Below are 27,509 nucleotides of genomic sequence, written 5' to 3' on the forward strand. Positions count from 1 at the left end.
CCTGACCTCAGTGGTTAGGAAGATGTTAAGAGTTAATTGTTAAGGAATGAAGTGATGGAGTCCTTGGTGATACAGGACAAGATAGTACAAAGTCAGCATGGTTTCCTTCAGGGAAAATCCTGCCTGATGAACCTGTTGGAATTCTTTGAGGCGATTACAAGTAGGATAGATAAAGGGAATGCAGTGGATGTTGCATATTTGGACTTTGACAAGGTGCTACACATGAAGCTGTTTACCAAGTTAAGAGCCCATGGCATTACAAGAAAGTTACTAACATGGTTAGAGCATTGGCTGATTGGTCAGAGGCAGCAAGTGGGAATAAAAGGATCCTTTTCTGGTTGGCTGCCAGTGATTAGTGGTGTTCCACAGGGGTTGGTGTTGGGACCACTTCTTTTTATGCTGTATATGAATGATTTAGATGGTAGAATAGATGGCTTTGTTGCCAAGTTTGCAGATGATACAAAGATTGGTGGAGAGGCAGGTAGGATTGAGGAAACAGGCATCTTACAGAATTGGCACTTGTCCAGTGACAATTCTAATCCTTCAGCCTTCAGACAATCTAGCACCTCCAGTAGCCTCATCTCATGCTCCTCCAGAATAGACCCAAATGCCATGAGATCCCAGGCTGCCAGAGTCTGAGATGTTTCTGGATGCATCCACAATATTTTGAAAAGGGAGGGTGAGCAGCCAGAAGTCGTGGTACATATTGGTACCAATGACATAGGAAGAAAAAGGGAGGGGGTCCTGAGAAAAGAATATAGGGAGTTTGGAAGGCAGCTGAGAAACAGGACCTCAAGAGTAGTAATCTTGGGATTGCTGCCTGTGCCACGCGACAGTGTGGATAGGAATAGAATGAGGTGGCAGATAAATGTGTGGCTGGAGAATTGGAGCAGGGGGGCAGGAATCTAGTTTTCTGGACAATTGGGATGTCTTCTGGGGCAGGTGGGACCTGTATAAAAGGGACAGGTTGCACTTGAATCCAAAGAGGACAAATATTCTTGCGGGCAGATTTACTAGAGCTGTTGGGAGTGGTTTAAACTAATATGGCAGGGGGATGGGAACCAGGATGGTAAAGCTGAGAATCAACCAGCATGTTTACAAGTAGATGATGGGTGTAACGTGAATAGAAGGAAGGACAAGCCAAAGATTGGATACAAATGCAGGCAGAGCAAAGAGTTCAACTGTACCACCGAGGCAAAATTCAACATGGTGAAGAATGCAGGACTGAAGGTGCTGTACTTAAATGTGCAAAGCATTTGGAATAAGGTGGATGAATTCGTAGCGCAATTAGAGATTGGTATGATGTTGTGGGCATCACTGAGTCATGGCTGAAAGAAGGCCATAGTTGGGAGCTTAACATCAAAGGATATCCTTTTATCGAAAGGACAGGCATAGGTGGTGGTGTGGCTCTATTGGTAAGAAATGGAATTATATCTTTAAGAAGAGGTGACACGAGGTCAGAATGTTTATATCTTTATGGGTGGAGTTAAGGAATTGCAAGGGTGACAATACCACTATGGGATTCATATATAGGCCTCGAAATAGTAGCCAAGATGTGGGGTTGTTTGCAAAAGGAGCTGGAAAAGGCACGTAATAAGGGTAATGACATAATTGTAATGGGGGACTTCAATATGTAAGGGGGTTGGAAAAATCAGGTTGGTGTCAGATCGCAAGAGAGGCAATTTGCCAACTTGGGGAAAGGCTATCTTAGATTGGGTATTGTATAATAACCCAGAACTTATTTGGGAGCTTAACATAAAGGAACCCTTCAGAGACAGTGATCATAATATGATTGAATTCATACTGCAGTTTGAGAGGGAGAAGCATAACTCACAAGTATCTGCATCGCAATGGAATAAAGGGAATTACAGAGGTGTGAGAGAGGAGCTTGCCCAGATGGATTGGAGGAGGATACTGGCAGAGCACAGATGGCTGAAGTTTCTGGGAATAGGTCACAAGGCACAGGATAGTTACGTCCCACAGAGGAAGAAGTTCTCAAATGGCCGGGGTAGGCAACAGTGGCTGACAAAGGAAGTTAAGGACTGTATAAAAGGAAAGTAAAAGGCATGTAAGGTAGCAACAGAGTGGAAAGTTGGATGATTGGGAAGCTTTTAAAAACCAGCAAAAGGCAACTAAACCAGCTATAAGAAGGGAAAAGATGAAATATAAGGGCACACTAGCCAATAATGTAAAATAGAATACCAAAAATTTTTTCAGTTACATAGAGTAAAAGGGAGGTGAAGTTGATTTTGGACCACTGGAAAATGATGGTGGTGAGATAGTAATGAAGAAAAAGAAATGGCAGATGAACTTAATGGGTACTTTGCATCTGTCTTCACTGTGGAAGACAGCAGTGTGCCAGTGGTCAATGAGTGTCATGGAGTAGGAGTGAGTGCCATTGCTATTACAAGGAAAAATGGTAGGCAAACTGAAATGTCATAAGGTGGATAAGTCACCTGGATCTGATGAACTACATCCCAGAGTCCTGAGAGAGGTTGCCGAAGAGGTAAGGGATGCATTGGTCATGATCTTCCAAGAATCACTTCACTCTGGCACGGTCCTGTAGGACTGGAAGATTGCAAATGTAACTCCACTCTTTAACGGAGGAAGGCTAAAGAAAGGAAATTATAGGTCAGTTAGCCTAACAGTGGTTGGGAAAAGTGGTGGAGTCTGTTATTATAACATAGAAAACCTGCAGCACAATACAGGCCCTTCAGCCCACAATGCTGTGCCAAACATGTACTTACTTTAGAAATTACCTTGGGTTACCCATAGACCTCTATTTTTCTGAGCTCCATGTACCTGTCTAGGAGTCTCTTAAAACATCCTATCGTATCCGCCTCCACCACCGTCGCTGGCAGCCCATTCCATGCTCTCACCACTATCTACATAAAAAAACCTACCCCTAACATCTCCTCTGTACCTACTTCCCCGCACCTTAAAACTGTGCACACTCGTGTTAGCCATTTCAGCCCTGGGGAAAAAGTGTCTGACTATCCACATGATCAATGCCTCTCATCATTTTATACACCTCTATCAGGTCACCTCTCATCCTCCGTTGCTCCAAGGAGAAAAGGCCGAGTTCACTCAACCTATTCTCATAAGGCATGCTCCCCAATCCAGGCAACGTCCTTGTAAATCTTCTCTGCACCCTTTCAATAGTTTCCACATCTTTCCTGTAGTGAGGTGACCAGAACTGAGCACAGTACTCCAAGTGGGGTCTGACCAGGGTCCTCTTGCTGTGACATAACCTCTCGGTTCTTGAACTCAATCCCATAGTTGGCTAAAGCACCGTATGCCGCCTTAACCACACAGTCAACTTGCGCGGCAGCTTTGAGTGTCCTATGAACTTGGATCCCTAGATCCCTCTGATCCTCCACACTACCAAGAGTCTTATCATTAATACTATATTCTGCCATCATATTTGACCTACCAAAATGAACCACCTCACACTTATCTGGGTTGAACTCCATCTGCCACTTCTCAGCCCATTTTTGCATCCTATCGATGTCCCACTGTAACGCCTGACAGCCCTCACACTATCCACAACACCTCTAACCTTTGTGTCACCAGCAAATTTACTAACCCACCCCTCCAATTCCTCATCCAGGTCATTTATAAAAAGCATGAAGAGAAGGGGTCTCAGTACAGACCCCTGAGGCACACCACTGGTCACCAACCTCCATGCAGAATATGACCCATTTACAACCACTCTTTGCCTTCTGTGGGCAAGCCAATTCTGGATCCACAAAGCAAAGTCCCCTTGGATCCCATGCCGCCTTACTTTCTCAAGAAGCCTTGCATGAGGTACCTTATCAAACACCTTGCTGAAATCCATATACACTACATTTACTGCTCTACCTTCATCAATGTGTTTAGTCACATCCTCAAAAAATTCAGTCAGGCTCGTAAGGCACGACCTGCCTTTGACAAAGCTATGCTGACTATTCCTAATCATATTATGCCTCTCCAAATATTTATAAATCTTGCCTCTTAGGATTTTTCCATCAACTTCGAATCATTGAAGTAAGACTCGCTGGTCTATAATTTCCTGGGCTATCTCTACTCCCTTTCTCGAATAAGGGAACAACATCTGCAACCCTCCAATCCTCTGGAACCTCTCCCGTCCCCATTGATGATGCAAAAATCATTGCCAGAGGCTCAGCAATCTACTCCCTCACCTCCCATAGTAGCCTGGGGCACATCTCATCTGGTCCCGGAGACTTATCCAACTTGATGCTTTCCAAAAGCTCCAGCACATCCTCTTTCTTAATGTTTATATGCTCAAGCTTTTCAATCCACTGAGTCATCCCTGCAATCACCAAGATCCTTTTCCGTAGTGAATATTGAAGCAAAGTATTCATTAAGTACTTCTGCTATCTCCTCTGGTTCCATACGCACTTTTGCACTGTCACACTTGATTGGTCCTATTCTCTCACGTCTTATCCTCTTGCTCTTGACGTGCTTGTACAATGCCTTTGGGGTTTTCTTTAATCCTGCTTGCCAAGGCCTTCTCGTGGCACCTTCTGGCTGTCCTAAATTCATTCTTAAGCTCCTTCCTGCTAGCCTTATCTTCTAGATCTCTATCATTATTTAGTTTTTTGAACTTTTTGTAAGCTTTTCTTCTTGACTAGATTTTCAACAGCCTTTGTATACCACGGTTTCTGTACCTTACCATTCTTTCCCTGTCTCATTGGAACGTACCTATGCAGAACCTAAGGATGAGGTTTTGAGGTACTTGGAGACTAATGATAAAATAAATCAAAGTCAGCATGGTTTGTGTGAAAAGAAATCTTGCCTAACAAAAATCTGTTAGAGTCTTCGAAGAAGTAACAAGCCAGGTGAACAAAGGAGAGGCAGTGGATGTAATTTAATTGGGTTTTCAGAAGGTGTTTGATAAGGTGCCACACGAGGCAGCTTAACAAGATAAAATCCTATAGCGTTACAGGAAAGATACTGGCATGGAAAGCAGAATGGCTGACAGGCAGGAGGCAGCGAGTGGGAATAAAAGGGGCCTTTTCTAGTTGGTTGTCTGTGATTACTGGTGTTCCTCAGGGGTCAGTACTGGGACCGCTGCTTTTCACATTGTTTGTCAATGATTTAGATAATGGAATTGATGGCTTTGTGGCAAAGTTTGTAGATGATACGAAGATAGGTGGAAGGGTAGGTAGTGCTGAGGAAGCAATCCGATTGCAGCAGGACTTGGACAAATTGGAAGAAAGGGCAAAAAAGTGGCTGATGGAATACAGTGTTGGAAATGTACGATAATCCATTTTGGTAAAAGGAACCATAGCGTGTACTATTATCTAAATGGGGAGAAGGTTCAAACATCAGAGATACAGAGGGACTTAGAAGTCCTCGTGCAAGTCTCCCAGAAGGTTAATTTACAGGTTGAGTCTGTGGTAAAGGCGGCAAATGCAATTTCAAGGGAAATAGAATATAAAAACAAGGTGATAATGCTGAGCCTTTATAAAACTCTAGTCAGGTCACATTTAAGAGTATTGTCAACAGTTTTGGGCCCCATATCTCAAAGGATGTGTTGTTATTGGAGAGAGTCCAGTGGAGGATCACAAGGATGATTCTGGGAATGAAGGGGGTTATCATATGAGGAACATTTGGCAAAATGTGCTCACTGGAATTTAGAAGAATGTGGGGGAATCTCATTGAAACCTACCAAATGTTGAAAGGACATAAGGTGGACATGGACAAGATGTTTCCTGTGTTGGTGTATCCAGAACTAGAGGACACAGCCTTAAAACTGAGGGGCAACCCTTTGGAACAGAGATAAGGAGGTTTTTTTTAAAGCCAGAGAGTAGTTAAGTATGTGGAATGCTCTACCATAGACTGTGGTGGAAGCCAAGTCTGTGCATATATTTAAGGCTGAAGTTGATTATTTCCTGATCGGTCAGGGTATCAAAGGATATGGCAAGAAGGCAGGTGTATGAGGTTGAGTGGAATCCAGGATCAGCCATGATAGACTGGCAGAGCCAACTCGATGGACTGAATGGCCTAAGTCTACTCCTATGTCTTATGGTTTGTGCAGATCATTCAAGTACCTCAAGCAAGTTCATATCCCCAGCAGTCTTCTACATGACAAGTTGAAAAGTAGCCAGTGACCCCTTTCTCTCCAAGGTGCTCCTGAGGCAGACTTTCAAACAGAAAGAATCCAAATGGACATATAAATGCTGTTTTCTCTATCAGTTTCATTCATGGGGTATCTGATATACCCAGTCCTTGGATCTAAAACACTGAACCATTTTGCTCCACTCACATGTCACAGCATCCTTGCTCTCTGGAACGGTATATTGGTTGGGGACTGTATGTCAGTTCAGTGCCTGATAATCAACACACATTCATACCATCCCATCACATATAAGAGAAAATCTGCAACACACACAAAATGCTGGAGGAACTCAACAGGCTAGGCAGCATCTATGGAAAAGAGTAAACAGTTGACGTTTCAGGCCAAGACCCTTCATCAGGTCCTGAAAGAGTCTTAGCCCAAAATGTTGACTGTTTATTCTTTTCCATAGATGCTGCCTAGCCTGCTGAGTTCCTCCTGCATTTTGTGTTGCTTTGTACCTTCCCATTCTGTTTCTTCACCACCACTGTGAGTGACACATAGGGACACATCAACTCAGTGATAATTCCAGCTTCCTTCAGTTTCATCAGATGCTGCCCAACATCTTCCACCTCCAGTGGTACTAAGCTTTGAGACCTCTCTCTGAAAGGAGTGTCCTCCATCACCCTAATAGTGTGGCGAGTACTCTTAGAGCAACCCACTTGAAATTCATCAGTAGAAAAGACATCTTCGAGCTTCAACATCTTTTTAGTTAGTCTCCTTTTCCATTCCTCGAGTACTGGAGAGTGACTTCGCTATTTACTTTCCTGATCCAGGACACTGTTTCTCTCCTGGTTTTCTCACCATAAAACTATACACCAGGAAAAGATGTGGCATCGGCATCGCACATCTGAAGGTGACCCCTTTCTCTCCAAGGTGCTCCTGCCAATCACGGTCATCCTGTTTGTGTTTACAGTCAAAGGTTTCTGCAGTTCAGGCCTCGCCAGTACCCCAGCAGGTAAGCGTGACTCTTCTTCAGGATCCTCTGACACATCCAGCAAGAGGGCCTCAGCACAGGGCATTCGGGGATTCCGGTTTCCCGTCACTCTAGCAACTTCCCCAGGATGTAACACGATGGGTTTCCACTGGGTGTACCATGCAGTACCTCGTTTATGCTCATCATCCTGCATAGGAGGAACTTGCACCTTCTCAAAAGCAGCTCTCAACAGGGGTGAATGAACAAGATTTTCAAAAAGTTCTCTCCATTTCTCGTGCACACTCCCACGAGTCTTCTCACAATGGTAGCATTTGTTCCTACATAATGGAAGCTTCATCTTTTTCAACAGGATCCGGGTAGATCAACATTAGTGTACCAAGGGCCTCAACACTTTGCAGAAACGCAAACAACTTGTCTTTAGAGTCTTCACCCTCAGTTACATTCCCTCTTAAAAATATGGACTGCCCATGGCCCCAGCCTTCCAGGTTCTCCTAACGAATCGGGCAGCATAACTTCAGTCACATCACTGCGAGTCTGGACTAGCATGACATCCCTGCCAGCCAATTGGTCAAAATGCTGTTCAACCACCATAACTTTCCCAACATTTTTACAGAACTCAGCATTCTGTGTAACAGTTCATTAGGACTTCAAGTATCCACCCCGCTCAGAATGCAAACATTATTGGTGGATAACCACTTCAAATTGCACCAAACCCTAACCGCTGTGGCATCCATAATAACCCTTAACACTTTCCCCAACATTAGTTTAACCACTGCCTTAAAAACAAAAACTACTCTATCAATCTTAAAACAGCAGTCACACAGCATCCGAAATCCCCAAGCAAAGCCCCACAGAATGAAACCCTCTCACCAGGGCTCGTACACTAACTCAGCTCATTAGCTAACTTTGCCAACAGCCATGTCACTCAGTGGTGAAAAGACCACCTTCCATAAACAATATGTCTAGGGTCGGTATGATTTAGTGTTCAACCAAACAGGCACATTCAGAATTCTGACATAAGGAACCTCAATTTGAGTGAATGCAGTGTAAATACTGCCCATAAACAACTATCGATAGGCAAGGAACATATCATACACTGTACAAATTTATAAGGAAAGGATATTTATCAATTTCAACTTTATCAAGCAGTTAATAGGGAAAAAGAAAAGGAAAAAAAAGGGCCCATTACAATTGAACCAGTCTAAATGTGCACAAAATGTTGGAGCACACATTGTGTCTGTAATGGTCGGGTGTACCACTTTACTCACGGCACTGAATTCTCATCACTAATCACAGGTAGAACTTCCCTTCATGGACTCCTTCGTCTCACCAAGCACTCCTTGTATTATGGTCTCCCCTTCGGATTAAATCTTCCAAGTGTGCTCCAAAATCCTCTCCTCTCCGCAACTGCCACCAAAAGACCACAAGACTGACAACTGTCCGTCACAAATCTCTCTCTGCCCAACTCTCTACAGCCTTCTCCTTATCCCACCATCCTGATTGGGTGACACAACATTCCTACGTTGAACAACGTGGCTCCTCATCTTTAGCCAAAATCAAAACATTCTACCAGCAGGACACACAACTTTTACAGAAAACTGCTAAAATGAAACAATTACAGCATAGCAGTAGAAATCTTAACACTGTATAAATGTGTACAATTAAATCACAATAAACCAATCTGAACAAAAATTAAAGAATTTTGTACTACAAAGTGGAAACCACAGTTTTACAAGAAAAATACAAACAGCAAGTATCAACACTCACCTAAAGAAATTCAGCTCAACATGAGAAAAGCCAGTAATTTTTTAAAAAAAATTACTTTATCTTGCACACCCACCTTTTATTCAGACAGTCTGCATTTGATGTTTTCTATGTCTTAAACTTCCCACATTTGATTTCAATGATCTAATGATCTGATTCTCACCTGAGTCATTTGGTTGTAAAGAAAGGAAATATGTTGGAGATCTTGACACACCTGGGCCTGAGAATAAATGTGGAGACACAAGAGACTCCAAATTTTTATTTGTTACTAGTGATCCCCAGCTGAAGCTAACTTCTATTCAATAGTGTGATACTTCCAGAGATTGTAAGTGGCAAATTATTTTCTTAATTTATACAAGACACTTACATTTTCTGATTTTAATCAAAAATCAGTTTCTAATCCAAAACAATTCCAGCTTTCTTGTAGAATTTTGTTCAAGGAGCAATGTTGATGAGTTTAAAACATTGGTATGTAGACGATCCAGTATTCTGAACCGGGTGAAGATTGAAAATAAGGTGCAATTTTGTACACCTGACTTCTTCCAGTAAATTGTAAAGTGAGAATCTTCCTTTTAAACGCACACTAAGGATGTCAACTCTTTGTAGGATTGCAGCTGTATTTAACCATGCACAGAGTGCATATGCAATAGGGTTCAAATTGTTGTATATCATTCTCATGCATGATTTCAAGGACGTTTCACTGTGCACCCTGTTATACTGATAAAGTAGCTAGACTGGATCTGAGTAAGTTATCATTTATTGAGATACAGCGCGGAATAGGTCCTTCCAATGGCCCTACCACCTTTGGACTTTGGACTGCGGGAGGAAACGGGAGCGACCAGAGGAAACCCACGCAGTCACGGGAAGGATGTAAAGGCAGTGGCGGGAATTGAACCCGATCACCCAGTACTTTGTGAAATGTTATGAGTCATCCCCTAGTTTGCACAAAAAGACAGATCCTTTAATACCTAAGGCAGGAATGATGTCCTGTCCTCCTGTGGCGCCTGAAGCTGCGAGCCCAGCCCCGCCCCCGCCCGTTGGCCGCGAGCTCTGATGTCACGCCGCGTAAAAATCGCGCGAGGTGGTCACGCTGCATGACGTCAGTGGCGCTGTCACCGCTTGGGCTGCTGCGCACGTAAACATTACGGGAGAGAACTTTGAGCCGCTTTAAAAGTGACCAAGCAACGGCGTACGCGAGGGATTTGGAACAGTTCGGGTTTTGCTGAATGAATTGACCCGAGTGAGTCCCGAGGATCGGATTTTTTTTCAGCTATTAAAATCTTTTTAAACAGGAAGAATGATTGAAAGCCTCAGGACAGCCGGGCTGAGGCTGTGGAACAAGCGGATGTGCGGCCGGAAGTCACTCCGCTGCTTTGGGCTGATTGGCTGATGCGGAGGCAGCGGCGCGGCTGGTTGGTGGGTTGCGCTGTCACTCGGGGTTGTGGCGTGTGTTCCGAACAGCAGGTTAGACAGAATATTGTGAGGGTGGGTTTGATGTGGTAGCGGGAGTGAGGATTGAGTGTATAACGGCCGAAGTCCACATGAACGAACGCTTAACGTTCACCACACCCCTTACGCTTCCCCCTCCCTCACTTGTCGAGCTTCGTTCCAGCTGCTGGGCGGATTCTTTCCCGCTGGGGAAACTTTCCAACTCCTGAAACTTACCGCCATCAGTCCCACTGCGGCGGCTTATTTGCGGGGAGGATGAATATCTGGCCAGATGTGAATCCACCCAATTTGACTCATTGAAGGAAACGCAGATTTCACAGGGCATCGCCTTCTGCTTCCAAACCGGACGTGATAATGTTCAAAAACACGAGAAATCCTGCAGATGCAGGAAATCCAAAGCAACACACACATTGCTGGAGGAGCTCAATAGGTCTAGCAGCATTTGTGGAGATGAGTAGTCAACGTTTCGGGCCGAGACCGCTTTTCAGGACTGGAAAGAGGAAGAAGGCTAGCTAGAAAGCAGGTGGGAAAGGTAACGGGCTGGAGAGGAGGGAATCTATTAGGGGAGGAGAAAGGAAAGGAGGAGGGGCAGCGGGGGAGGTGATAATGTTCCCTTGTTCATACCTGTGGGTTGGAATACGTGAGACCACTCAGTCTTGCAGATGGCATTTTTCATTTGTTACTGATGGAAAGGCTTCGAAAGCACCCTATCATTTTGTATCTCCCCCTCCCCCTCCCACTTTCAGATCTCTTACTAGCTCTTCCTTCAGTTAGTCCTGACGAAGGGTTTTGGCCCGAAACGTGGACTGTACCTGTTCCTAGAGATGCTGCCTAGCCTGCTGTGTTCAACAGCAACTTTGATGTGTGTTGGTTGAAGAAGAATCAAGATGGAATAGCTAGTGCTTTTTAAAATTTACTACAGACCCCAAAGTTCATCATGAGGCAGTTACGAGCAGTTTACTTCCCACCATTGAAATATATTTCCTTTACATATTTGTTCCCTTGTCTTTGAAGTTTAAGAGTTCACCTCCATAATTTGTTGTCAGTGGCATAACAGAAGCCATCAGTGATGATTTGAAATCGCAGGTAGAGACTCCTGCTCTTCTGAACTTTGTTGTTTTTGATCAGCAACACTTTAATGAGATCACCCATTAGATTTACAACAGTTTGTTGTTTACCACAGATTGTTTGCTACTACATCACCCAGAGTGGTTTTGAACAATTTTGGATTAATCTGCATATTCTTGTCAGCTGCGCTGGATCACATGCTGGGTTGCCATGCACACGTTATAACTTTGTACTGCAAATAGGGTGTACGACAAAATTTGCAAGTTAAAATACGATTTTTTGCGGGGGGGAAGGGGTGGTCAGTGGGAATACAAATCAGAAATATCTTTTAACTTGAAGCTATATGCTGATTGTCAGTATGACAATTCATAATCATTAGTATCCAATTTACTGCCAACATTTAAAGAAAGAATAATGTTTTGGAGTTAAATAGAATTTGTTTGAAGTTAGGGATGCAGTTTGTTTATTTGTCGAGATACAGTGCAGAATAGGCACTTCCGACTCATCGAGGTGGGCTGGCCAGCAACCCCCAATTTAACCTGAACTTGTTTATAATGACCAATTACTCCACCAACCAGTATCCAAAACTACAGATCCCCTGTGAATAGGGAACAAAAGTACCTATATGAATTGAAGAAAAATATGAACAAAATATGCCATTTTGGACACTGAAACAGCATAGTAAGTATAGAATTGCTGCTTCAACACTAACAATTTAGTGTCATTCCTGACCTGTTGGTATATCTCCCTGATCTCGTGTGTATCCTGAGACACTCTCATTTCTTCCTAGCTTCCAAAGTTGTGCATGTGGTAGGTTAATTGTCTACTGCATGAGGATTGGTAGAATCTAAGGGAATTAATAAGAGTATGAAGGAAAATAGTTTATGAAAATTAGTCTGAGAATAGGCATTATAGGAGACTCTCAGCATAGGCTGGTTGGATAAAGTCACCTCCCATGTTGTAATACAAGATGTGACCATTCAAAGTTCAAAGTAGATTTATTATCAGAGTATGCATGTGTCACCATATACTACCCTGAGGCATTTTCTTGCAGGCATTCACAGTGGAGTAAAGAAATACAATAGAATCAATGATAAACTACACGGAAACAAAGAATGACTAACAATCAATGTGCGAAAGTGGACAAACTGCAAATCCCAAATAAATAAATAAATAATTCTTAGGCCGTGAATTGCAGAGTGCTTGAAAGTGAGGCCATAGTTCAGTGTTGAGGGAAGTGAGGTTCAGGAGCCTAATGGTTGTTGGGTAGTAACTGTTCCTGAACTTGTGGTGTGGGACCTAAGGCCCATTGAGAGCAGTGAGAAGAGAGCATGGCCTAGATGGTGGGGGTCTTTGATGTATGCTGCTTTCTTGTGGCAGCACTCTTTGTAGATGTGCTCAGTGGTGGGGAGGGCTTTCCTCTGATGGAATTCCTTTTCACGTTAAACTAAAGTGGGTCTCACTGTCCTGCTGATGAGCTGAAATTATTGAATTCAATATTGAGCCCTGAAGGCTATAACATGCCTGTGGGAAGCTGAGGTCCCATTGCCTGAGCTTACAGTTGCCTCATTGGGACAACGTAAGAGACTAAGTACAAAGAAAAGTGGAAGTGGGTGGGAGAATTAAATTGGCAACTGAAAGTTCATCATCTTTCGTGTTGAATGAATGATGGTAGACCATCGAATCTGTAATTAATTTCTCCATTTCAGGCCACATTTTGAGCACTGAATGCAGAAAAGTATGTGAACTGCTGCTTCACCTGGAAGGGTTGTTATAGTGCCTGAGTGGTGGGGAAGGAAACAGAAAAGGGTAGGAGTTGCGTCGTATGTAGTTGTATTGGGGATTGGCATGTAGCAGGGAAGTGGGTGTTGATGGAGATGGGAAAGTGAACTATGAAATCAGGGAACCCTGGAACTGTCCTTTGCAATGCAGGGAAGCTGTGTTTGATGTGATATTGCATTGAATATGGTGTAAATTATCGATGAAGGGAGACTGGTGGGATGGAAGGTAATGTTAAAGACATTGTTGAAGGGAGGAGAGAAAATGCAATGGCTGCAATTGAGAGCCCTGTCAACTATGGTGAAGAAGAAGTAATGACTAAGATAAAGGAAAATCATTTTGGAATCGCTGGTGTGTGGAAGATGTGATTAATTATTGGAACAGCACAGTATAGCTCTCAGGGCTTAATATTTAATTTAACAATTTCCGTAACCAATCTTTAATGAATAGTTCTGTTGAAAAGCCATCAATGTATATTGGTAATTCCAGTTTTTTTTCTCCACTGACGCTTTACCTTTTGAGTGTTTCAAGCATTTTTAAAATTACAGATTTTGCAGCAATATAGTGTTCGGTATCTCAGGTTTTAAGCACATTATTTTCTATCCACTGTTTTCATTGTTCTCCTCCAGAAAGATCAAATGCAATTAACAAGCCTTCACCACCAATTGGCATCACTCTGTCTGCCACTACATCAAAGACATTGCCTTGATTTTTTTCTCCCATCTCAAGCGTATTTGATTTATAACTCTTCCGAGTTCTAATGAAAGGTCAGTGATCCGAAACATTAACACTGTTTTTCTTTCTATGTGTTGCCTGATCTGCTGCACGTTTCCAACAAGTTAGGTTTTTATTTCAAATTCTTAGCATGTGCAAATTTCATTTAGTTTTTCTTTGCTGTTATTTTAAATTGCCAGAGAAGAAATTAGCTTCAGAAAATAGAGGCCATTGTACCTTCTATGTTCTGGATTACTATTTATAAAACCTTTTTTGTTATTTTTGAATGAGTACTTGTATCGTATTTGAAATATGAGTTTCAGCCTCACAAACATTCAGAGGACTGCTGAAGGTTATAGTTTCTCAGTTTCTGTGGATTGCCAAATTGTTAAGTGTTACAGCCTAGAATTTTGCTAAAGCTAATAGTAGTACTTGATGTGTCATGGTCATTGGTTTTCATTCTTATTGAACAGTATTATTGAACAGCAGAGCTTTTGCTCTAGAAGTAGGGCATATTAATGTTTGTTAGACTACAATCATTTTATATATTTTTTTTAAATGTTAATTTAACAGATACCTCAAAATTCCCCCTCAAAAATTGTATGAATTTGTTTTTAGAGGTGTTGATTAGTTACAATTTTCCTCATGGTTTTAGACATAGTTGAGAATCTTGTTTGGAGAGCTTTTTGAAAAATGGTTGTTACAATGATGCACAAGATAAACTTTGGAATAGACCAGGCATCAAAAATGAGAAAGTGTTGTGAGGGGAGTGGAGCATATTATGTGGTTCTATAACGTGTGTTTGAAGCTATAATTTAAAGATGTATTTTACTTTAGAATGTATCAAAACATATTTCTGAAGGTAGAACGGTGGATGTAGTGTATATGAATTTCGGTGAGCCATTTGATAAGGTTCCCCATGCAATGCTCCTTCAGAAAGTAAAGAGATATGGGATCCAGGATGACCTTGCTTTGTGGATCCAGAACTGGCTTGCCCACAGAAGGCAAAGGGTAGTTGTAGGTAGTTTGTATTCTGCAAGGAGGTCGGTGACCAGTGGTGTTCTGCAGGGATCTGTTCTGGGAGCCCTCCTCTTTGTGATTTTTTATGCAACTTACCTGGATGAAGAAGTAGAAAGGTGGGTCAGGAAGTTTGCTGATGACACAAAGGTTGGGGGTGCTGTGGATAGTCTGGAGGGTTGTCAGAGGTTAGAGGGGACATCGATAGGATGCAGAACTGGGCTGAGAAGTGGCAATGGACTTCAATCCAGATAAGTGTGAAGTGGTTCATTTTGGTGGGTCCAATTTGAAGACTGAATATAATATTAATGGTCAGACTCTTGGCAGTGTGGAGGATCTGAGAGATCTTGGTGTCCATGTCGATAGGATACTCAAAGCTGCTGCGCAGGTTGACAGCGTTGTTAAGAAGGTCTATGGTGTGTTGGTATTCATCGACCATGGAATTGAGTTCAAGAACTGTGAGGTAATGTTACAGCTACATAAAACATTGGTCAGACCCCACTTGGAGTACTATGTTCAGTTCTAGTCACCTCACTACAGGAAGGATGTGGATACTATAGAGAGTGCAGAGGAGATTTACATCATGTTACACAAGCATGTTGCCTGGATTGGAGGGCGTACCTTATGAGAATAGGTTGAGTGTACTTGGCCTCTTTTTGGAGTGACGAAGGATGAGAGTTAACCTGATAGAGGTGTATAAGATGATGAGGGCATTGACCGTGTGGATAGTCAGAGGCTTTTTCCCAGGGCTGAAATGGCTAACACAAGGGGTCATAGTTTTAAGGTGCTTGGAAATAGGTACCAAGGGGTTGTCAGGGTTAAGTTTTTCACACAGAGTGGTGGGTGCGTGGAATGCACTGCTGGCAGCGATGGTGGAAGCGGATACAATAGGGTCTTTTTAAGAGCCACTTAGATAGGTACATGGAGCTTAGAAAAATAGGGAGTTGTGCGCTAGGGAAATTGTAGGCAGTCTCTAGAGTAGGTTACATAGTCAGTACAACATTGTGGGCCGAAGGGCCTGTAATGCGCGGTAAATGGCTATGTTCTATGTTTAGAAGTTCATGATTTGAATAGTCTGTGGCAGTAAAATGAATTGCTATGGGCTTGGTTATGACAATAAAAGTAGAACGGATTTTAAAATCATGTCTTAAGATCATTTTTGTTTTATGTAATGGACATTACTCTGTAAAAACTGGATTCCAGCAATTTTTTTTTTCATCCTTACTAGACAGCCTAATTACAGTGGCATACAAGAGTCTGGGCACCCCTGGTCAAAATCTCTGTTACTGTGAATAGTTAAGTGAGTAGAAGATGAACTGATCTCCAAAAGTTATAATGTTAAAGATGAAACATTCTTTTCAACATTTTAAGTGAGATTAGTGTATTATTTTTGTTTTGTACAATTTTAGAGCTTTAAAAAAAAGGAAAGGAGCACCATGCAAAAGTTTGGGCACCCCAAGAGATTTGTGCTTTCAGATAACTTTTACCTAGCTTGTTAGGGCTATGACTTGTTTACAATCATCGTTAGGAAAGGCCAGGTGATGCAAATTTCAAAGCTTTAGAAATATCCAGACTTCTCAAACCTGGTCCCAACAACCGGTAGCCATGGGCTCCTCTAAGCAGCTGCCCAGCACTCTGAAAATTAAAATAAATGATGCCCACAAAGCAGGAGAAGGGTATGAGAAGATAGTAAAGCGCTTTCAGGTAGCCGTTTCCTCAGTTCGTAATGTAATTAAGAAATGGCAGTTAACAGGAACAGTGGAGGGTCAAGTTGAGGTCTGGAAGACCAAGAAAACTTTCCAAGAGATCTGCTCGTACGGTTGCTAGAAAGGCAAATCGAAACCCGCGTTTGACCGCAAAAGACCTTTAGGCAGATTTAGTAGACTCTGGAGTGGTGGTGCACTGTTCTACTGTGCAGCGACACCTGCACATATATGACCTTCATGGAAGAGTCATCAGAAAAACCTTTCCTATGTCCTCGCCACAAAATTCAGCGTCAGAAGTTTGCAAAGGAACATCTAAACAAACCTGATGCATTTTGGAAACAAGTCCTGTGGACTGATGAAGTTAAAATAGAACTTTTTGGCCGCAATGAGCAAAGGTATGTTTGGAGAAAAAAGTGTGCAGAATTTCATGAAAAGAACACCTCTCCAACTGTTAAGCACGGGGGGGTGATCGATCATACTTTGGGCTTGTGTTGCAGCCAGTGGCATGGAGAACATTTACTGGTAGAGGGAAGAATGAATTCAATTAAATACCAGCAAATTTTGGAAGCAGACAACACAGTCTATAAAAAAAAAAGCGAAGATGAAAAGAAGGTGGCTTCTACAACAGGATAATGATCCTAAACACACCTCAAAATCCACAATGGATTACCTCAAGAGGCGCAAACTGAAGGTTTTGCCATGGCCCTCCAGTCCCCCAACCTAAACATCATCAGAAATCTGTGGATAGACCTCAAAAGAGCAGTGCATGCAAGACAGCCCAAAAATCTCAAAGAACTAGAAGCCTTTTGCAAGGAAGAATGGGTGAAATTCCCCCAAACAAGAATTGAAAGACTCTTAGCTGGCTACAGAAAGCGTTTACAAGCTGTGATACTTGCCAAAGGGGGTGTTACTAAGTACTGACCATGCAGGGTGCCCAAACTTTTGCTTCAGGCCCTTTTCCTTTCTTGTTATTTTGAAACTGTAAAAGATGGAAATAAAAAAGTAATCTTGCTTAAAATATTAAAGAAATGTGTCATCTTTAAGTAACAAGTATGCCCATTGGAAATCGGGTCATCTTTTACTCGCTTAGCTATTCACAATAACAGATTTTGACCAGGGGTGCCCAAACTTTTGCATACCACTGTATATTTATTTTGAAATAAAAGAGCTCATTGTTTTATCCTGTAGCTGGTGTAAACTGTATTGTTAGAGATCGAAGTATAATAATTGTTGCCCGGCCTTATGCAATTGGATGTGCTTTACTAGTTTGAGGAAGATGTTGTAACAAGTCTTACCAGTGCAGAGAGTTGATAGTGGTTCTGCTCCATTTGGTATTAGACTTGGTCTCATTCTTGTGATTTTTCACTAACAATACTTTAACTTTCGTCTTGATCAAATGCTTACTCTGACTTTAGCATGTTGTCTTTGCTTGAGATGAGGATACAGTCTAGATTTAGACAATAATTCAAATTGCTTTCCTTCTCGAAACATCTTGCTCTCAACTGTACAGACATCACTGGCTGACTTTGTGAACTAAACCTAAAACTGGCAGATTTGTTTATCTGAGAAATCCTCCTGTAATTCTAGCAGGGAAAAAAATCAGTGTCATTGCATTACTAACATTATATGTAGCTGACAGATACTTGAGTTACATAAATAATTTCACAATCTTTTTTGTTATTGTTGAATATAATAGCATGCTAGGATGGGATTATTAACATATGCACACATGTGCGATCTTAACCACTCTTCATGAGTGTGCTGAAATTTGATTCAAATATACTTCGTGATATAACTGTCATCAGCATTACTTTGGAAAAACCATCTGGTCTATCAAATGTGCTCCATAACAGGATGGTAAGAAAACCTTAACAAAATATTCCCTTGTAGGGGTAAAAATACTACTCTAGATTTGTATAATTAAAACTTATTCAGGTTACATGGACTAAGTATATTAATATTTTGCATCGTTTTCAATATTTTCATAAATCCAACATTTATTTGTAGAAAAGCTAACTACATTTTAGTCACAAATAAGCCTGTGACAGTTGTAGTTAATCAAAACTTTTAACTTAACTTCTAATATCATCTTGATGTACTCAAGTGATTAACATCTTTGGAGGAATTAAATAAATCACTTAACTCAAAATCAGTGACCCCATTCGAATGAAAATGATCACAATGTTTAAGCCAGCTCCAGCTTCTGTAAAGTTGAGAGTCCTGACGCAAGGTTGATATCATCTCTCAGTGCTATAGTGCAAGACTTGATACTGTGTCCTGTACTAGGGTGGGAGATCTGATTTGGTCATATCTAAATTCCAGCGCATTTTGGATCCATATTCACTGCACAGGCTTGAGGAGGATGTTTTTAGCACTTCTCTATGTTTTGATGGCTGGAGATATGTACAATTCAACCTGGTTACTCGTGTTTGACACTGGATTTCTGTTCTTCAAATGGGTAGCACTCATCACATGAATCTGGAATAAAATGGAATACAAATCAAGTGGGCTGCTTTCGCCTGGATGGTTTAAGCTTCTTGAGAGTTGTTGGAGATGCACTCTCTCAGGCAAGTGGATTCTGTTCTGTGACATTCTTGTGTCTTGACGGTAGAAGCTTTGAGATCTCAGGATATGTCTTGCTCAGTCTGATGTGCCCAGCTTTTGATCTACATTTGGTACTTGTGTGGTAAGTCTAGTTGAGAATTTGGCTATCAGTGACTCTCAGCATACTTTAATGGACTTGGTGATGGAAATGCTATTGAATATCCAGTGTAGGTGGTTAAACATTGTTCATGTTGGACATAGTCTCTGCCTGGCACTTGTATTTTGAATATTGTTTGCAACGTGCAAGTTTGTGTCTGAATTGCTTCACATTCTTCTAATCTCAAGAGAGTGCAGAGAAACTGCTTAATTTCTCATCATCTGGCAAACCAGCAGTCTGGTGAACCTTTATTGCACTCCCATTGCTGGAAGTAAATACTTTCTTTGCTTAGGAGACGTACAAACACTGCTTCAAATGCAGTCTCCACGGGCCTTTAAATAATTAGAGACATCTCCATTTATTTTCTAAATTTCTTGCTGATTAACTTATAATAATTCTTGTACGAGGACACCTAAGACCCTCTGAACACCATTTAAAACTACTTAGCCCTCCTATTTTGATTCTACCAAAGCCGAGAACCTCAGTTTTCCGTATTGTATTCCATTGTCATGTCCATTAGTCATGGGAGCATAATTAGGCCACTTGGTCCGTCAAGTCTGCTCTGCTATTCCATCATGGCTGATTTATTATGCCTCTCAACCCCATTCCCCCTTTCCCGGTAAACTTTGTCACCCTGATTAATCAAGAACCTATCAACCTCTGCTTTAAATGGACCCAATAACTTGGCCTCCGCAGCTGTCTGTGGCAATGAATTCCTTCAGATCCCACCGCCCTCTGGCTAAAGAAATTCCTCCTCATCTCTGTTCTGAATGGACTTCCTTGTATTCTGAAGTTGTACCTTGTCCTATACTTCCCCATTACAGGAGAAATCCTCTCAACATCCACTCTATCTAGGCCTTTCAATATTTGATAAATTTCAGTGAGATCCCCCCTCCCTATTCTTCTAAAGTCCAGCAAGTACAAGCCATCAAATACTCTTCGTATGTTAATCCTTTAATTCCCAGGATCATCCTAGTGAACCTCTTCTGGACCTGTTCAGTATCAGCACATCCTGCTCTCAATGCTCTCAAAGTACAGTCTGACCTTAGAAATCCTCAGCTTTTAAAAAGTTCAAAGTACAATGATATTCAAACACTGTATGTATACAGTATACAACCTTGAGATTCATCTTCTTGCAGACAGCCACAAAACAAAGAAACACCATAGGACCCTTTTAAAGAAAACCCTCACACAATATCATGAGATGTGTGGGGGGAAAAAAGAACAAATCGTGCAAACTGCAAGAAGTGAACAAATAACAGACACAACATTAAACATCAAACCGTAGAGTCCCCAAAGGTGAGTCCACAGCCACAAGCCGCTGAGGCGAGTAACGCCAATTTCCAGAGCTGATGGCCACTGAGCCAGTTAGTTCAACGCTGTCAGTGGCTGCAGATCCAGTTCAGTGCTGAAGCACCTTGATCAAATTGTGCAAATAGTAAAGCGTGTTCAGCACTGATGACAATAAGCATCAAACTGCAGCAGAAAGTGGGTTTGCAGCCACGAGCCGCTGAGTCGATCGAACCTTGCAGTGTGGGACTGAAGGCTTCTGCACCTTCCACTGGTGGCAGTGAGAGGGAGACCAGTGAAATGCAGGCAGACAGCACTGAACACCCATTCATTTCCTGCTCAATGCTTTAATCAGCCTGAGTAATGGAGCCGACCTCGGGTTAATATTCCGCCATTAGGAATCGATGCGGCGTACACTCCCAGCGACGGCCGTAACTGCACTCCACACTGAATCTCCCTGGAGATTTGTAGAATGCCAGATTGTCCAGTTTGCCCAAAACTACTTTCTTTAAAGGGAAATCACAAGCTCCAATTGAGCCCGGCTCAGAAGCAGAAGTATCCAGTAGTTTTGAAAGCTGTTGCTGTTGCTTTTGGTCACTGGCACCATTTTGCCCTAATATATTCTAATCCTCTCGAAATGAATGCTAACATTGCACTTGCCTTCCTTACCACTGAATCAGCCTGCAAATTAACCTTCAGAGAATATTGCGGAGGACTCCCAAGTCCCTTTGCACTGCTGATTTCTGAATTCTCTCCCCATTTAGAAAATAGTCTAGGCCTGTATTCCTTCTGCCAAAGTGCATAACCATACACTTTCCTGCACTATATTTCACCTGCCACTTCTTTGTCCATTTTCTTAATCTGCAGACTCCCTACTTCCACAAACTGTCTTCCCCTCCGTCTATCTTTGTATTGTCCGCAAACTTGTCCACGAAGACATCAATTCTCTCATCCAAATCATTGACTTGTAATGTGAAAAGAAGCGGTCCCGACACCGACCCCTGCGAAACACCACTAGTCACTGAGAGCCAATCAGAAAAGGCCCTGTTTACTCCCAATGCCTCCTACCAATCAGCCAGTCTTCAATCCATGCTCTTACCTTTCTTGAAATACCATGAGCTCTTACCTTGTTTAGCAGCCTCATGTGCAGCATCTTGTCAAAGGTCTCTGAAAATCCAAATAAACAGCATCCACTGACTCTCCTTTGTCTGTCTTGCCTGTTATTTCCTCAAAGAATTGCAAAAAATTTTTCAGGCAAGATTAGAAAACCATGCTGACTGACTTATTTTATCATGCACCTCCGTACCCCAAAACCTCATCCTTAATAATGGATTCCAACCTGTTCCCAACCACAGAAATCAGGCAAACTGGCCTATAATTTCCTGTCTTTTGCCTCCCTCCATTAAAGAGTGGAGTGATATTTGCAGTCCTCCAGAATCTAGTGATTCTTGAAAATTCACTGTCCTTGTCCAGCCATTTAGCCCACCTATATATCTTTCTGAAGTCTCCTCCCATACTCTTGCAGCCTACACTGCACTTAGCTTTGTATCATCAGCAACCTCAGATTTTTTTACTTGTCTGAATCATTGTGGAAACTGAGGACAATGTAGTAATCCCTGTTGCATCCCGCTGCTCACAACCTTTAGTTTAAAAATGACCAGTTGACTCTTTCTTCCTATTTTCTATCCATTAACTAATCCTTCATCTTCAGCAATATATTACCCCAATATCTTTTGTTTCAGAATCTCTTGTGTGGTACTTCATTGAAGGCCTTCAAATACATAATTCCTTGCCTATTCTGCCTACCCACTGTTCCAAAATTCCAGATGATTTGTCAAGCATGATTTTTTTCATAGATGTGTCAACTCTGCCTAATCCTATTATTGTTTGCCCTGTTGCCTCTTTCTTAAGAACAGCTTGTTCTCTACTTATGAATGTACTGATTTTGTTTCATACAGATTGTGTAACTAAAATTCACACTTTAAACATATTTGTTTCAGAATCAGGTTTATAATCACTTTTATATGATGTGAAATTCCTTTTGCAGGAGCACTTTATTACTATGTTACAAAAAATAAGTAAAAAAAAACAAGGAATAATGAGGTAGAATTCATGGGTTCATAGACCATTAAGAAATCTGATGAAAGAGGGTAAAAATGTCTTTCTGAATCACTGAGTGAGAGTCTTCAGGCTCCTGTATCTCCATCCTGATTATAGTTATGAGAAAATCATATATTCTGTATGGTGATATTCCTTAATGTTGGATACCATGTTCCTGAGGATCCATGTTCCTCTTGAAGATCTCGTCAATCGTGAAGAGGTTTTACCTATGCTAGAGCTTACTGAATTTGCCATTCTGTGCTTTGGCGCCTCCACATCAGGCTGTGGTATACCAGTCAGAATGCTCTCCATTGTACACCTATAGTAATAGGCTGGGGTCATTGGTGAAATACCAAATCTCCTCAAACTCCTAACAAAGTAGAGCTGCTGGTGTGCCGCCTTTGTGATTGCATCATTATGTTGGGTAATGTGTAGTTGTAAAGAATACAAGCTTTGTCAGCATTTTCATGGAATCACAGAGCAGATCCTCTTTTTAATTAAAATTGATGCCTACACATGCATGCAGCTTAGTTTGGCATGATTTAGAAATTCATACTTCCTTATGACCTAGAAGGAGCCACTTCGGAACTCTAAGGTCGCTCCAGTTCTTTGAGCATTCTCATTATTTTCTTTTAACCTGCTCTCGCTCACACTCCCATAAAATCTCCATTGGATTTTTTAGCTGCATGAGGGGTGATTTACAGTCGACATTCAGTCAGTCGGCATGCCTTGGTTGGAGTACCTGAGGGAAGCTTGCACAGTCATAGGGAGAATGTGTAGGCTCTCCAGAAGCAGCATTAGTGTAAGCGCAAACACGAGGAAATCTGCAGATGCTGGAATTTCAAGCAACACACACAAAAAATGCTGGTGAACGCAGCAGGCCAGGCAGCACCTCTAGGAAGAGGTACCGTCGACGTTTCGGGCCGAGACCCTTCGTCAGGACTAACTGAAAGAAGAGATAGTAAGAGATTTGGGAGGGGGAGATCCAAAATGATAGGAGAAGACAGGAGGGAGAGGGATAGAGCTAAGAGCTGGAAAGTTGATTGGCAAAAGGGATATGAGGCTGGAGAAGGGACAGGATCATGGGATGGGAGGCCTATGGAGAAAGAAAGCGGAGGGGGAGCCCAGAGGATGGGCAAGGAGTATAGTGAGAGGGACAGGGTGAAAGTTGGAGGCAAAGTTAATGAAGTCAACGAGCTCAGCATGCGTGCAGGAAGCAGCGCCAATGCAGTCGTCGTAGCAAAGGAAAAGTGGGGGACAGATACCAGTATAGGCTTGGAACATGGATTGTTCCACAAAGCCAACAGAAAGGCAGGCATAGCTGGGACCCATATGGGTGCCCATGGCTACACCTTTAGTTTGGAGGAAGTGGGAGGAGCCAAAGGAGAAATTATTAAGAGTAAGGACTAATTCCGCTGGACGGAGCAGAGTGGTGGTAGAGGGGAACTGGTTAGGTCTGGAATCCAAAAAGAAGCAGAGAGCTTTGAGACCTTCCTGGTGGGGGATGGAGGTATATAGGGACTGGACATCCATGGTGAAAATAAAGCGGTGGGGGCCAGGGAACTTAAAATCATCGAAAAAATTCAGAGCGTGAGAAGTGTCATGAACATAGGTCGGATGGGATTGAACAAGGAGGGATAAAGCAGTGTCGAGATATGCAGAAATGAGTTCAGTGGGGCAGGAGCAAGCTGATACAATGGGTCTACCTGGATAGGCAGATTTGTGGATCTTGGGTAGGAGGTAGAAACGGGAAATGCAGGGTGTGGGAAATATAAGGTTGGTAGCAGTGGATGGGAGATCCCCTGAGCGGATAAAGTTGGTGATGGTGTGGGACACAATGGCCTAGTGCTCCTTAGTGGGGTCATGATTGAAGGGCAAATAAGAGGTATCCGTGAGTTGTGGCTGTGCCTCGGCAAGGTAGAGGTAAGTACGCCAGACTACAACAGCACCCCTCTTATAGGATTTTATAGTAAGGTTGGGATTAGTGCGGAGCATTAGTATAAGTCTGGCTGCTAGAACTGTGCACTAACATATTTGCCTAAAGTAGGGTTGGAAAAGTCTGAACATTTGAAGAAATGAAAGTATTACTCATTGAAGAACTGCATCTTTGTGCAAACCCAGATTCAATGATACTTATTTATCAAAGGGAACTTGTTTTAAAACTTTTTTTTTATCTTATCAGGTTAATGAATGCTTTGTATCCGGGCTGTGGTCACTTTGCGTTTGTCCCAGCAATGTACACGTCAAGGATGTGATGACTCAAGACCCAATTATAAAGAAGAGGGTAGTAGGTCATGGAAAAGCCATAGGATGTGTCATCAGATTTTGAGGAAGAGGGGAATGATGGGATGGATTCGAAGAGCACAGAATATGAAACTCTGGGACCAGATACTGAAATAGCTTCCAATTTTCAAACAGGTAATGAAATAACATGGTATTGTTTTGACATGTATTATATAATACTCATTTTTAATACTGCTCCAACTTCAAGAGAATTTACAAATAAGTATGTTCTTGTCATTTATTTGTATACATTTAGCTTGCTTTCAGTATATTTGATTTGCTGCTTATAAAATGATAGCATTTACGGTTGTACAAAAAGCTTCATGTAAACAGTACAGGTTAATTGAAGTATGCAACAAAAATAGCTTTTTGATTGCAATTAATTTTGCAAATAGAAATATACAAAGTTGTTTAACAAAAAGTTGCTATAAGTGCAATTCTCTCTATATTAGCATGTGTAGCAAAATTCCAAGGCTAGTTTAACCAATCGTTTTGAATGTTAAATATCATATCACTTTGATTTGGACAACAAATTGAAGTTTCTTCTCTTGAGCATTGTACAGCAGTTCCATGATTGAAGTCAGCATATGTGCTTGCTGAGTGAAGATAATACTGAGCCCACTGCAACGTTTTCAGTAATTAACTGAACTGCTGGAATTGAGAACAAGAGTGATAAATATGGACTATATGAAAGGGGTACAATGAAAAAGTATCCCAGTGATGGGAATACATATTGCTGTAACAGCAATAAAGATAGGTGTATCTTTATTTTTTGCTTTGTAGCTTGCTGAAATGTGATATAAGATGAAAAAAAAAGTTAAAGGCTTTTTTTTCTTTTATGATCATGATAGTTCACATTAGAAGCAGCAAAAATAAAAATGCTCACCACTCCCACTCTTTGGGACACCACTCCTATGTATAATCTTAGAAACATAGAAAACTTGCAGCACAATACAGACCCTTCGGCCCACGATGCTGTGCCGAACATGTACTTACTTTAGAAATTACCTAGGGTTGCCCATAGCCCTCTTATTTTTGTAAGCTCCATGTACCTATCCAGGAGTCTCTTAAAACACCCTATTGTATCCGCCTCCACCACTGTTGGCAGCAGCCCATTCCACGCACTCACCACTCTCTGCGTTTTTAAAAAAAACTTGCCCCTGACATTTCCCCTGTACCTGTTTCCCAGTACCTTAAAACTGTGCCCTCTTGTGTTAGCCATTTCAGCCCTGGGAAAAAGCCTCTAATTATCTACACAATCAATGCCTGTCATCATCTTCTACACCTCTATCAGGTCACCTCTCATCCTCCATCGCTCCAAGGAGAAAAGGCCAAGTTTACTTAACCTATTCTCATAAGGCATGCACCCCAATCCAGGGAACAATCCTTGTAAATCTCCTCTGCACCCTTTCTATGGTTTCCACATCCTTCCTGTAGTGAGGCGACCAGAACTGAGCACAGTACTCCAAGTGGGGTCTAACCAGGGTCCTATGAAGCTGTAACATTACCTCTCGGCTCTTAAGCTCAATCCCACAGTTGATGAAGGCCAATGCATCTTTTCCCTTTTAGCCACAGAGTCAACCTGCACAGCAGCTTTTAGTGTCCTGTGGACTTGGACCCCAAGATCCCTCTGATCTTTCACATTGCCGAGAATCTTACCATTAATACTATATTCTGCCATCATATTTGACCTACCAAAATGAACCACCTTACCCTTATCTGGGTTGAACTCCGTCTGCCACTTCTCAGCCCAGTTTTGCATCCTATTGAAGTCCTGTTGTAAGCTCTGACAGCCCTCGACACTATCCACAACACCTCCAACCTTTGTGTCATCAGCAGATTTACTAATCCATTCCTCCACTTCCTCATCCAGGTCATTTATAAAAATCATGAAGAGAAGGGGTCCCAGAACAGATCCCTGAGGCACACGACTAGTCACCGGCCTCCATGCAGAATATGACCCATCTACAACCACTCTGCCTTCTGTGTGCAAGCTAGTTCTGGATCCACAAAGCAAGGTCCCCTTGGATCCCGTGCCTCCTTACTTTCTCAATAAGCCTTGTATGGAGTACCTTATCAAATGCCTTCCTGAAATCCATTTTCACTACATCTACTCCTCTACCTTCATCAACAATGTTTGGTCACAACTGCAAAAAATCCAATCAGGCTCGTAAGGCATGACCTGCCTTTCACAAAGCCATGCTGACTATTCCTGATCATATTATGCCTCTCCAGATGTTCATAAATCTTGCCTCTCAGGATCTTCTCCATCTCTATCACTGGTCTATAATTTTCTGGGCTATCTCTACTCCCTTTCTTGAATAAGGGAACAACATCTGCAACCCTCCCATCCTCCGGAACCTCTCCTGTTCCCATTGATGATGCAAAGATCATTGCCAGAGGATCAGCAATCTACTCCTTCACCTCCCACAGTAGCCTGGGGCACATCTGGTCCGGTCCCAGAGACTTATCCAACTTGATGCTTTCCAAAAGCTCCAGCACATCCTCTTTCTTAATGTCTATATGCTCAAGCTTTTCAGTCCGCTGTAAGTCATCCCTACAATCACCATGATCCTTTTC

General features: G+C 42.1%; 1 protein-coding gene across 1 annotated transcript in view; it reads left to right on the forward strand.

Moving 5' to 3' along the window:
• The first annotated feature begins 9,924 nt into the window (after positions 1–9,924).
• Positions 9,925–27,509, forward strand: part of LOC140209907 (peroxisome proliferator-activated receptor delta-like) — a 53,815-nt gene continuing 36,230 nt past the window's right edge. The window contains exons 1-2 of the mRNA XM_072278567.1: positions 9,925–10,062; positions 24,829–25,064. Of these exons, the coding sequence (XP_072134668.1) occupies positions 24,995–25,064 (70 nt within the window). The 5' untranslated portion in view covers positions 9,925–10,062; positions 24,829–24,994. The remainder of the gene's footprint in view (positions 10,063–24,828; positions 25,065–27,509) is intronic.

This window comes from Mobula birostris, chromosome 14 (genome assembly GCF_030028105.1).
Source record: "Mobula birostris isolate sMobBir1 chromosome 14, sMobBir1.hap1, whole genome shotgun sequence".
NCBI classification, from domain to species: Eukaryota; Metazoa; Chordata; class Chondrichthyes; order Myliobatiformes; family Myliobatidae; genus Mobula; species Mobula birostris.